The 13,024-nt window shown below is 36.5% G+C and overlaps 1 protein-coding gene across 2 annotated transcripts in view; it reads right to left on the reverse strand.

Moving 5' to 3' along the window:
- Positions 1-4,784: 4,784 nt before the first annotated feature.
- The window catches only part of efna5 (ephrin A5), a 120,319-nt gene continuing 112,079 nt past the window's right edge, over positions 4,785-13,024 (reverse strand). For both annotated transcript variants that reach the window (XM_023343393.1, XM_005794913.2), the window contains one exon: positions 4,785-10,417. In XM_023343393.1, coding sequence (XP_023199161.1) covers positions 10,293-10,417 — 125 coding nt within the window. In that variant the 3' untranslated portion in view covers positions 4,785-10,292. The remainder of the gene's footprint in view (positions 10,418-13,024) is intronic.

Raw genomic sequence — 13,024 nt, forward strand, 5'->3', positions numbered from 1 at the left:
AAAAAATAAAATAGTCAAAGGTTCAGGTAAATCTGTGCTTATTTTTACATTCATGTATCTATCTTAAGGGTGACATGCTTTGAGCTGAATACCATCTCATCCCAGTGCTCATTGCTCGCTTGCTGCTGGTCACAGACCTTGACTATGTTCAGAGCTTAATAGTACATCTGGGATACATCTTCACATAAAGCTATCATTATACCAGATTTAATGATCAGGCACAGTGATTTGTCTTTATAGGTCTTCTTAAGCGTGCACACACCTGCATCTCCGGAGCCTTCTTTGCTAATAACACCAGGAAGAACAACTTGACGATAATTGGCTCATCATTTCAAGTGTGTTCAGGCATAGAGCGCCCCCACTCCTTCTTCCCTCCTCCTCACTGATGCTCAAAAAAATCTCAGCTTTGGAAAAGGATGAAATTGGATAGAATTGCCTCCTGGATGGGATTTCATGTCTTTGGCATCAACACGTTTTTTTTTTTCCCAGCCTATGGAGCGCTGAGCACTTAATCTTCACTATAACCCAGAGTGTTGCTGAAGAAGCCTTTAGTACTCATGACAAACTGGCAACTCCTCTTAATAATCCCACGATTTTCTTAAAAATCCATAAAATCATTATTTTGTATTTTATTTTTGGTATATAAGATATCTGATGCGGATGCTTTGATGATTAAATGGCTGTTATCACCACATTAAGTACAACTTAAAAACCTGCTAAAACCCTTTTTTGCTTTCTAGTGCAGATAAAAATTACTTACTGTCTTGACTGTCTTACTCTTTTATAGTTTTTATAATTCAACTATGATCAACAAAATTTTGCTATTTGTAACAATACGATTATAAAAACAACTTTGCTATCAAAATGAAAATTGATTTCTATAAAGTAATGATATTTAAATCAATGTATGTGGAATAAAATAGGTGATTTCATAAATATTCACACCTTTCAAGTCAGTATTTAATGCTAACTGGTTGCATGGACAGGTCTTGGTCAGCCTTTCACATCTGGACGCTGCAATTTTACTCCACTCTTCCTTTTAAAACTGTTTAAGCTATGTCAGGTTGCATATGAATTGACTGCGAATTTCAAGTCACGCTATTCTCTAAAGCAGGGGTGTCAAACTCAATTTCACCAAGGGCCACTTCAGCATATTGGCCACCCTCAGCGGGCCACATTGACGGTATAAATCAGGAATGCCCAAGTGCAGTCCTCCAGACTGCAACTTTTAGATGCGTCCCTGCTAAAACATACCCCAGACATAAAGTTGACTTCCCTCATTAGCAGCAACTCAGTTCTGTAGAGGCCTATGAATGACTCAATGATCCAGGTGTGTTAGAGAAGGAACATCTAAAGTTGCAGAGTGATAGGTCTGGAAAACTAGACTTGGGCAACCCTAGCATAAATGTATGAAAATACAATGTTAAAAATAAATTAAACAACACCTCATATTGTTAAATAACTGATTTTATGTAATCAAGTTTTAAATATTACATTTGAGTTTACATGGATGTAAAATTACTGCTCAGAAAAAACATTGCAAAAATTACAAAAATATTGTAAAAATTACAATATTTTTAAATTGAGCAGTTTAAAAACTGCTCAGTTTTTAAACTGAGCAGTTTAAAAATATGCTCAGTATTTTTAAACTGCTCAGCTAAACTTCGCTCTTTAGCTTGTTAGCTTGTCGATGTTTCAGTTTTATTCGCTGGGAAAATTATTCTTTGTCTGCTTTAAAGATAAGCAGACAAAGAATAAAAACAAGTTTTGATATCAACTCTCAACTTCATTCACAAAACTTTTTCGTTATTTATTACACAACAAACATGTATTTCACATAAGAACAAAACAATGAGGTGATGTTTCCTGTCCTTGAACACAAAGCTGATCCTCTTCACCCTGTCACCAACTCACACACATCCTCACTGTGTTCTGTAAATAAACAAAACACAAGCAAAATCAATAAACTATATGCATATTCCAGTATACTGAGTTTTGGTTTTACATTCATTCTATTTAAATTTAGTTTGTTTGTGCTTACCAATGTTTTCCCCTGGTCAGTTCGTCCATGTCTGGTTTTAGTTCTATTCTGTGGCGATCCGCAAAACTGCGTGTAGGTTTTCGTCAGTAATGCGCGATCTGGTCTTGGTCTTGTTTAAATTCATTATTGAAAACATCTGTTCGCACAGATAGGTGCTTCCAAACATGGACAAAACACGAAATGCCTGGAGTCGAAGCTGTGGCTTCAAATCAGGGGGCAGGAGACGGTAAAAGTCCTCGATTGAAACATCACGGAACTTCGCTCTTTAGCTTGTTAGCTTGTCGGTGTTTCAGTTTTATTCGCTGGGAAAATTAATAATCAGCTTGAGGTGACTCTGCTGCACTCTAGTGGTGAGGAGCCGTAATGTTGGCTGGTAGAAATCGGAAGGCATGATGGGAGATGTAGTTTGTAGTCAATTCATGCTCAAAACCTATTTTAAGTCAATCAATGGGGCTGTAAAACGGTGGCGGGGGGGGGGGGGGGGGGGGGGCACATAAAATGACGTAGCGGGCCACATGTGGCCCGCGGGCCTTGAGTTTGACACATGTGCTCTAAAGTCATTGTTTATCTTAAATTAATTGTTTATCCTCACACTGATCACACTTTTCATTGAGAAATGTGTTACTTAAGACATCATTGTGTAAAAAAAAAAATTAAGCAGAGAAACTACAAAAGTTGTGAGAACTTTTGTAGATCTTACAAAAGAAGCGATTGTAAAGCTAAACTATTGTCTGTGTGGACTGCAAAATCTGTTAAAGCATCCATTAATCCAAACCTTAATTAATGGTTCTAACTATTTTTGCTGCCTTTGCCGACTCGTAATCCCTTTCAGGAAAAGTAAGAAGGATGGATAATATTGTGATTGGACACAGATCCCGTCTTTAAATTAAACAAGTCTGTACTACAACAGGTGTAGCTATTAAAATCCCACATCTAATAGCCATACAATGTTACCATGCATTCATGGTTTTTTACTTTTTCATATGCTCAAAAGCAAAAAAAAAAAATAAAAGTTTTGTTTTATTTTACCATTTCCCTTTTAATTCTGGTTAATTATAAAGATGTCTCACACAATATGAACTGCTATTTTATCAAAAGACAAATTTAAATGAGTTTTGTAATATTTGTGGGTCGTGGTTGTCTTTCGTCCCCTTTTGTCCTTTGGGCTTGCTGACTCTCAAGCTTAATTACCAGAGGTAATGAAAGATGAAGCTAAATGGCACTGATGGGGTCCAACAGAAGGTCATTAGGTGTCCTCATTAGCGTCCAACTGATGTGAAAAAGGTTTAAGTTGTTACTCCAATCCCGATGGATAATGTTCATTTCAGTTTGTCTTTGCAGGGAAGGATTTTACGGTGCAGACAGGTAGTAGAGGGACAAGTAGGGAAAACCCTAAGTTAAAAACCATGTGTATGATGGTGGCTTACAATTTTACACATCATGAGACGTGTTAATTATGTTGCATGAGTAAGTTACATTAAATTTAGTACACCATTTAGTGTTAACATCAAAACTTAATCTCCTGAAAGATTGAAAATTTGACATTTATAGAGTTATTCATCTCTCACGAATCAAAACAAAGGAGTTTTATGGACTGCCTCTGTGCTTGGATTTCTAACACCAGTCTGAGTGAATTACACAAAGGTTTGGAAACACTTTTGATTCAGTAACTTACAGCCCCAGAGTGATAAAAACAGAAAATATTATGTATTTTTGTAGAACTATCCTCATTTCTGCTGAGGTGGTTTTGCCATCTCTGTTTCTATATCTTTCTCAGTTACAAGAATAGCTAAGTTTGGCTCTGTCTGCTACGGGTCACCTTTAAACAGGCAGGGTATTCTGTTCTCTTTTAGCATTGGCTTTTGGATGACTGAAGCTTACTGACTCCAGATAAGATCCTTAAATAAAATTACTAAGTGACACGAGGTGCAAGTCCAAGGTGTTCTAAAAAAGAAAGCCTAAGTCTTGCACAAAATTTGACAAATGTCACAAATCATATCAAATTTCCAAATAGAAAATCAGTTCTGTCTGACTCATGCATGCACAGGGAGAACATGCCAACTCCATACAGAAAGAGCTCAGGTTAGTACTTGAACCCACGGCCTTTCTGGTGGAAGGCAACAGTTCTACCAACTGTGTTACTGTGCAGTTAAAAGTGCATCTAATACCAAAAAGATTAATTTGTTCCCTTCACTTTACTGAAACATTTTGTCAAATAGATTCCTGTGATAATTGGGAAGCTCTATGAAGATTAGGAGTTTTTCAAATGTAACTGAGAAAATGCTAGCAAAAGCCTATTAAAACAGCCTAACTTTATTTTCAGGCTAATCAAATGCACTAACAATCATGGCATATATACACACATTCATATTTTTTAAGTTTGAAAGTGGAATAATTGTGAAAACAGCAAAATCCCCATTCACTGTAAAAGGGTTCACACACTGAAGCAACCACATTGTATTCTCTATAACTTCTGCTTAATTGTACAACTTATGTGCAACCTTAAAGGTGGAAATATTTCTGAAATTATTTACCCTGGCCTCATTTTCACATCACAAAGTCTGCTATTGTAACAGTGTTTTGTGTGTATAATTTTGTATTCACTGTAAACTGGCTGTAGATTAATTGCAGTCGAACCCTAACCCTAAAAAAATCTGAAACACGTTTATGCTTTTGATTAGAAAACAAAAAAAGAACACAACACCCTAGATTTTGCAAAGAAAATAAAAATTGGGACACAGTGTTACAATCATCAAAGCAATGTTTTATTGTAGTACTCATAGTTGCTCAGACACGTGTATATACAAATACAGATCATTTTCCTGTCAAATTTTCTTTCATTTTATATACTGTAAAAGAGCAGTTTGGAAACAGTCCCCACTGATGGAAAAGCCGGAGTGGGGTTGAAAGGTGAGGGAGAAAGGACAGCAGGTGGAAGTTATACAAGCACAAGAAGAACGGAGGCAGGACATAAAACGAACAAGTGTTTTCATCAGCAAGAGGAGAGCTGAGAAGCTTTACTCTGCGCACAGAGCATAGATCGATGATAGGGTTCACCCTCTAACAATCCAGTACAGGATTTGTTAGGTGGGGTGCTCTAATCCTTGAACTGTTCCTAAGACCACCATCTACAGTAAGAAAAAGTGATTTAGAGGTTGTTAAAAAGACAGAGAAAATTGAAGTGCCCCATTGTACTCTCTTCGAAGCCAGCAGCTGCTCTGTGTACAAGCACAATGGCAAAAAGTGTCTTGAACACAGATGGGTTAGAGGCTGAGGGGCTAAGGCATGGGAAACGCTCTTCATTGCCAAACAAAGTTGCTGCTTCGCTTTTACTGTGGCGACAGAAAAAGAGACACAAAAAACTCAAAGTGTCACACTGGAAAATGTCTACACTGATGTAACCACTCATAAACCCCTCCTACTGGGAGTGAAGGGGAAAAAAAGGGAACAAGTCGAGGCTGAACACCATGGATGCTTACAGAATGTTAGGTTTAGAAAAATAAAAGTAAGAATTGCTTTTGATCTACAAAATGAAGCACCTCACAAAACCCAATTTTAAATCTCCCAACAATGGCTTGTGGTATGTACATTTGTCACGTGTGAGTACACAGTCTGACATCACTCGAATGGGGGATGCAAAAACACAGAACATGGAAATGACCATTAAATCTAATACATCAGCATGAAAAAGAAAACAGCAAAAAAAACAAAGTCTTGAAAACTTCAGATTTTTTTTATACATGTTATCAAGTTCATGCGCATGCCACATAATGAAACTGGTGAGATCCTTCCATTAAAAAGCCAACTTTCCACTCAAAAAATGCTTCCAAATCCTGAAGGCAAGAAAAAGTACAAATAGGCCATCGATCAAGTCCCAAATGCTTCTTTTTGTAGGCAGGATCTTTCCATGAAGAGATGGGGACTGGTTTAAAACATGTAAGAGGTGAGCCTCTTGTTGGCTAATGTTCCAGCCAACTGCACAGTGTGTGCAGCTCCCACAGGTTTCCCCTTTTTGTTTGAACTCAAGAGTCTCTTTAGGCATTGAGGATTAAAGCACACACAATGCATTGTTTGAGAACAGTACACACTCCGCAAAACCCAGAGATAATACGGTATCTGATTGTTTTTAGAAAAGACATAAGAACCAAATTAATACTTTAATATCAAACACTATATACATCGAGAAGTTTTCCTAATAATAATAATAGTCATAATCATTATCATCATAACAATAATAATAATTATACAGTTTTAACAATGGTTTATCTCATTTTTTTTATTTGTCCTCCAGAAAGGTACAAAACGGATACTAACCTAACACTACTATGTTGTATGGTTGTCTACCTCAGGATACACAGTATCCAGTATATAAGTTGATTCTCATTTCCCAGGTTTGGGTTGTGTGCAGAAAAAAAAGATCATGGTATTGATAGCAAAAGAAAAAAAAAGACAATTAGTGTTGATAATCATAAAACTGAAGCTGGTTTCTGATTATAGCCTGCAGGAAAGCGTCCATGTTGAATCTTCTGCAGTGCTCATATCCCCGTGGTGATATTCTGAAAATTAGTACCTCATTAAATGGCCTCGTCTCATATTACCTCTTGTAGCTGAGCTGCTATTCTGCTGTAATAGCATTGTTACTGCAGTATATAAAAGGAACAAATGGCTGAAGGCAAACGTTGTTTTTCAGAAATGAAATGAAAAATAGATACATATATATAAAAAAACACAGAAAAAAACACAGTCACAAAATAAAAACAAAGCAAACCCAAAACAGTGCATGCCTCTGAGGCTGAATGGTGCTAGACAGCATGTTTGTCATTGAATTGAATAGGTTTTTTGGCCTGTAGTATTGAATGAGTTTTTAGGTTCTTTTGTCTAAAAGTGTTTTGTTAGGCACTAATCACAGCTATCAGCTATCTTTTTAAACCTGTATGCATTTGAATGTGTAAGCCTCGCTCCATATAATTCTTCTCTGTCTCCTTCACATGCCAGCTCTCTTGAACTGCAAGGTCATTGGTGCTTTAAACCCCCCCACAGTAAAAATCTACACTTCCGAGACTCCCCCACTAAGCCTTCCATCATCTATTTTTAATACCAGAAAAACTTCCCTTGCGACAACATGGGGTCTGCGTGCCTGTCATTTTGAACCTCATTAAGGGGTGGCTTAAACAAGTAACAGTAGGAGCAGAAGGTGGGTGCGCAATTGCTCCTGTGTTCCTTTTTTTGTTGTATTTCTCTCATTCTGTCCATCTTTCCGAGCCTTTTACTAACTTGCTGCTTTGATATGATGCTAGATTCAGTAGAGTTAAAGACATAGCTAAAGAATTTTGAAGTGAGGTTATATTAAAAGGTCATAAGTACTCATGTCTTAATTTAGCATAAACCCATATTATTATCTCATTCCAGACACGAATGGTTTGTCAAAGAAGGGCCAAGACCAAAGTGTACTGCTATCATCTTAAAACAACTTTTATGAACCTTTAAACCACTGTAACGTTTGCATTGGGCAGTTGTCCACACAGAAGACAACGGTTATTTACAACTAAAAATGGAAGGGCATTGCAACTGATCGTCCTGTGTGAAAAGTATTTCTGGTCAGAGTAACTGATATAAAAATACAGCAATGGAAAAACCCCCAAATATTACAGTGTTAATTCACACTATTTTTATAGTTTTTAACAATGCAGTACTATTCTATAAGGTAGTTACTCTGACTGCAAATGGTTGGCAAGTTCCATTTTGTTTCACAAAGAATGGGGATTGTCTGTTATGTCAGTTTCTCTTATCATTAGCTGCTATTGTCCAATGCAAACATAAAGACAGTTTAGGCATTCATGAAACACTGTACAGATAAACTGCCATGGACTTGATGTTACTTTAAGAAATTTAATTTACTTATGAGCTCTCTAAGGGTTTTTACCCTAAACAGCTTTCAAGGTTACACTAATACTAGTGTGTCTTCCTCACAGTTTGTGTCTGTCCCCATTGCTGCACGTTCTGGCTCTGGCACAGATAAACTTGTTATTCAACTTTGAACTGAACCACAGGAAAGAGCTGCTTTCACCTAGAGCTGTGGCTGAGCCAGTAAAATCTTGCAACCAATTTAAACATAAAAATAATTTCAAACTTCACAGTTAGTATCATGTCCAATCTGTGTAAGTCAAAACACAGAGCCTCGAAATTACCAAAAAGTTGGAATAGCAGTAGAAAGACAGATGCTCCCAATCTTAAAGTCTGCTTGTTAAAACAGCATTAATAAATTAAGATGGTGATATTAGGTAATCTATTTGCAGGAAAATGTAGATAAATATTGTTTGTGTAGTTAAATTCTCTCTGTTAACGTGGCAGAACCAGACATTTACAGTGTTGCAATGATGTAGCTCTGCGTTGACTCACTGCTTGTGAAAAAACAAACCAGAACTGGCTGTAGTATCAGCTTTCTTAAATACTTGCACTGCTTTTGTGAAAAAAAGAAACAACAAAAATCATTTGTGACGAGCCACTCTGAAGACATTTCTTCAGAGTCTGGGTTTGATTGAAGGGGATTTTTAACCAAATGAAGACGGCAACAAGTTCTCTACTGGGGAAAAGATATTAACCGCTTATGATCTTTTAACAGAAAAGTCCTGAGCTATCCCTTTGGGTAAAGGTTACCTCTTTCAAGGAAGCAAAAACCTTTCTTTAAATAAGACACTGCCAATATGCAAACTCCCCTTGTGTTTCCGCGGAAGTAATGATCAGTGCTGATCAGTAAATTACTTTGAATCTAAGTGGTAACATAAACAAACTGAACAGAGCTGCCTTAATTTTAATGAATATGTTTTTTTTTCTGTTTACACTCTAATTGGAGCTATGCATTTGTCGTTATAATGCTTCACCAACTGCTGTAAGAATCTGAACATGATAAGCATTTAACAAGTATTTAACTGAACTATGATCATGTTGAAGAATAAAAAAGCATGGTACTTCAAGGTGAAGAGTCTTATTAAGCATATTTTATAGTTATCATTTGACAGGATCTAAAAAAGTTTATGACAGGATCTAAAAATGTTTAAACTATCTGCATAGTTAAAGAGAATGTTTGATGAGTCAAATAACTGGATAGTATAGCAAAATAAAGTTTAAGTTTAAGCCACCCAGTTTAAGCTGTGAACCTTTTTGAACAATCAATAGCCAGGGAATAAATAGCTTTGGATGCAAATGTTTATGGGAGTGTTAATATTGACTAATGCTCAACTGGAACAGAGAAAACAATTGTGGCCCAGCTCAGTAAACATTGCACAAATGGCTGTGACTGCTGCCGTGAAATTGTGTTATCAAGTTTCAAAAGGTATTGATTCTCGATTTTAACAGCGGTTAACGAAGTGTCTGGAGAGAAAGTTTCAATTTAGTTTTGGCTTTGTGAGTTTGAGTGAACAGAATCCTTTTTTTAGAAATGTTTTATTGGCCATTTTTATTGGGTTTGTCAGAAAGAAACAGTTGCTTGCTAATTTGAAAAGGATTTGCTTGTCCAGAACATTCAACAACTCATCATATTATGGAGAAAGAGGACACCGTGTTTAAAAAATGAGGGATTGTAAGTCACTTTGCTCCATGTCAGATATTTTACATATTTCTGAATTCTGTCTTAGTTAAAAACTGAACAACTACATCTATCTCTGGTTTAAGCTAAGCTTTGGAAGGCTTCTTGAGAGGTCTCAGGGAAACGTTCCATTTCTTTCTGTTGTATATACAATAATTTCTAACACTACAATGCTCCACTGTGTATACGGCGACTGTCTAAAACTGTAAAACTCTACTGCTATTGGCTGCTGTTTTTGAATGTGCTTTTGCATTGTTGCAATGGTGTGCCGCCTGTGTGTATGCACAATAAACTGAATGAACTTAGTTTTCATAGGTAAACATCAGTGCTGCAATGACATAAATACGATGTAGCGTGATGGTAAATGTCATGGGAAAATAAGAATCACTAAGTGTCAAAAAATTGGGATTTGGCATCTTAGTTGAAGGTATAAGAGGGGGCACTTTCTCTCCCACTTTTAACATCAACTTTTTTTAACTCACAGAAGGAGAAAGACCACTTAATTTTTCTTCTGAAAAAAATAGAGGGTTTTTTTTTTCTTGAGAAGCCTGCTTTTTATGCCCAATCAAGCAAATGCAATCCACCCAAATCCCACCCACTACCCTGCAGCCTAGGGTAGATTCAGGCCACGCTAGGTGTAAATGACCTCCAGCACAGAGGGAGGCGCTATAAAGTAAAGAGTCCCACTAGGGTGACCAGCAGCAAAGCAAGTAGAGAACTTGTCTTCTGCAGACGTTGCGCAGCGTTCGTTTCACTCCGCGAAGGGGCAGCCGTTTCATGGCTAGTTTCATCTAAAGGATAGAGAAAAAAATATATACAGCATGAATTGATAGGTTTCTCTGTTATGATAATGGAACATATATAAAATATGAAATAGTATAACATTAAGACTTTATTTACATACAAGCACATCTCAGTAATACAATATTACCAAAATGGTTAATATATTCCACTGATTCAATTTTAAAAAAGTAAACATAAATAAACCTTCATACATTTCAAGCATTCATTCACATTGGTTGTCCTGATTATGACTTACAATAAATTAAATCAGTTTTAAGTAAAATTAGTGGAAAAACAGAAAAACAAAAACGGTACATTTTTGTGTACCTTTTTTGTAGGTGAGCCTACTCTACTCAAGAGTATGCCCATTTACTGTACACTATTATGAACAGAATAATATCTGCAGCAAAGTGGTGTTGCAAGGCGGGGATGCGGCTATGGCAAAATCTGCACTTTTGCTTGTGCAGATTTTTCTATTACACTTTTATGTGCTTCAATAGGTGGAAGCTCTGGTTGCCTTGGTTTGCTAGCAATGCCAGGTTTGGACATTAGCTCTTCTGCATTGTTGCCCCTGTTGTTTATAATGTTTCTCCTGTCAATACTCTGTTGACTGCCTGAAGGGTTTAAGTCAGGTGAGTTTCCTGGCTAATCAAGAACAACAATACTGTAGCAATTAAACTGGGTAGCGTGGGCAAATATTGCTAAAATTATAATCAGCACATTTTTAAAGTATGTCAAGACAGTGCTTTAAAATTGCAGTGTTTATGTTGTTTTGTGCACCTTTTTCTACCACATTTTTTCCATCCACACAACTTTTCATGAATATTCCTGGATACAAATAGTCTTTCTAGTAAAGATCTTTTTGTGTAATTATGCAATTACAAAACATAATTATTTTATGAGATTCTAATATGAAATTAACATCTAATCAAAAAGCACTGGTTTGTTTCACTAACAATAGTATTTCCAACAATTTTCAGATTCATGTCATGAAGTCTGAGTTGCCATTTGAACTTCAGTTGCTGTATAATGTTTCATCTCCCAGGTGAGCGGCCGCCTGTGTCTGTCTGGCAGTAGCATCAGTATCTGTGCGCAGCCATGTGCCGGCTTCACCGTGGGAAAGTAGCTGAACCATGCACAGCACAAGGACAGATAGACAGACCAGACAATCAGATGTTTATATAACCACACAACTGTGTATGTAAGATGAGTTGTAAAGACTGGACGGACAGAGTAACAACAACTGAGGGCTTGAATGTTTAAATTCAATGGCTTTGGAAATGATGAAAGAGAATTTAGCCAAACTTAAGCTAGATTCTGTTGATTAGAGGCAGCCTTTAAAGGATGCAAACAGCACAGCAAAATTAACAAGCAAGCACAAATCAAAGAGGCAAGCATCAAACCTGCATAAGCATTTAGAACTTGTAGCATCCTGTATTCAAATATATATTTTGTTAGCTACAATTATTTCACACTGTAAAAAGTTTGACTTTAAGCATTTGAAAATTCAATCTGTCACACTACATCACATTAAAAAGATCAATCAAATTTAATAAGCAAATTACGAGTCTTTTAGTCCTTCCAATATTACCTAAAAGTTTACATGTACGATAATGCCCTATGTAAAGACCATGTAAATTATTGGGAAAAAAAGTTTTTAAAAAGTTACAATACTTTAAGTTAGTGAAAATGTTGCCAAGTTTTTTTATATTGAGTTTAGACTTTCCTCTACTTTTCTTCTAAGGTTATTCTTTGTATCATACTTTTATAGTGAGCTCTCTTTATGTTGGTACAGGCCTTAGTGTAAACTGGTGCTGAGAACGAAACAGCAGCATGTGGCTGATGGGGTGTGTTCCTCCCTGGTGACTGACTTGGTCTCATGTAAAACACATAAAATGTTGTGCATTCTGAGCACAACAAATAATCAATGCTGAGCTGCAGAGCCAAACAGCAAGTCAATGAAGACTTAAGCAGACTGTTAGAATGTATACCTATACTCTGCACATAGAGATAAGGTAATGATTTTTTTTTCCTTGTGGTTTTTACAACTGACATATTAATTACAATGCCGAACTGATATTTCATCAAACATCAGCAGTTTTTATATTCACAAGGAGAAAATATTTTTCATATACAAATACATCTAAAAATATTGACAGGTAAACATGGCTGATATTGTTAGTACAACATGGACACTTCAACAGTTCTCTGTTGCCCATTTCAGAAAGTAAAACTGATTATACAGATTAGAGCCTTATTGTCTTGCAATTTTGATGATTATGGCTTATTGGTGATGAAAACTCAAAATTCAGTGTTTCAGATGACTATGATCATACTTGTGTAAATTTAACACAAAATGTTGTGAGCGTTCAGCTTATTTAACTACTATCTTTTGTGACTTAATCATCTTTTGGAGGGTGTCAGTGATGGTGTTCCGTACATATTTTAGGGCAGTACTCTTCCTGTGATTGTGTTGTCTACTGACCCAGACCGAAAGACCACTTAGGACCCTAGGAAACTTTTTCAGGTGTTTTGAGTTAATTCGCTGATTGCGGTAGGCTGTGAAACAGTGAATTTCCAGTAATTGCCTTTTTTTATGATATTTATGTTTTTGG

The sequence above is a fragment of the Xiphophorus maculatus genome, chromosome 12, assembly GCF_002775205.1.
Source record: "Xiphophorus maculatus strain JP 163 A chromosome 12, X_maculatus-5.0-male, whole genome shotgun sequence".
Lineage (NCBI taxonomy): Eukaryota > Metazoa > Chordata > Actinopteri > Cyprinodontiformes > Poeciliidae > Xiphophorus > Xiphophorus maculatus.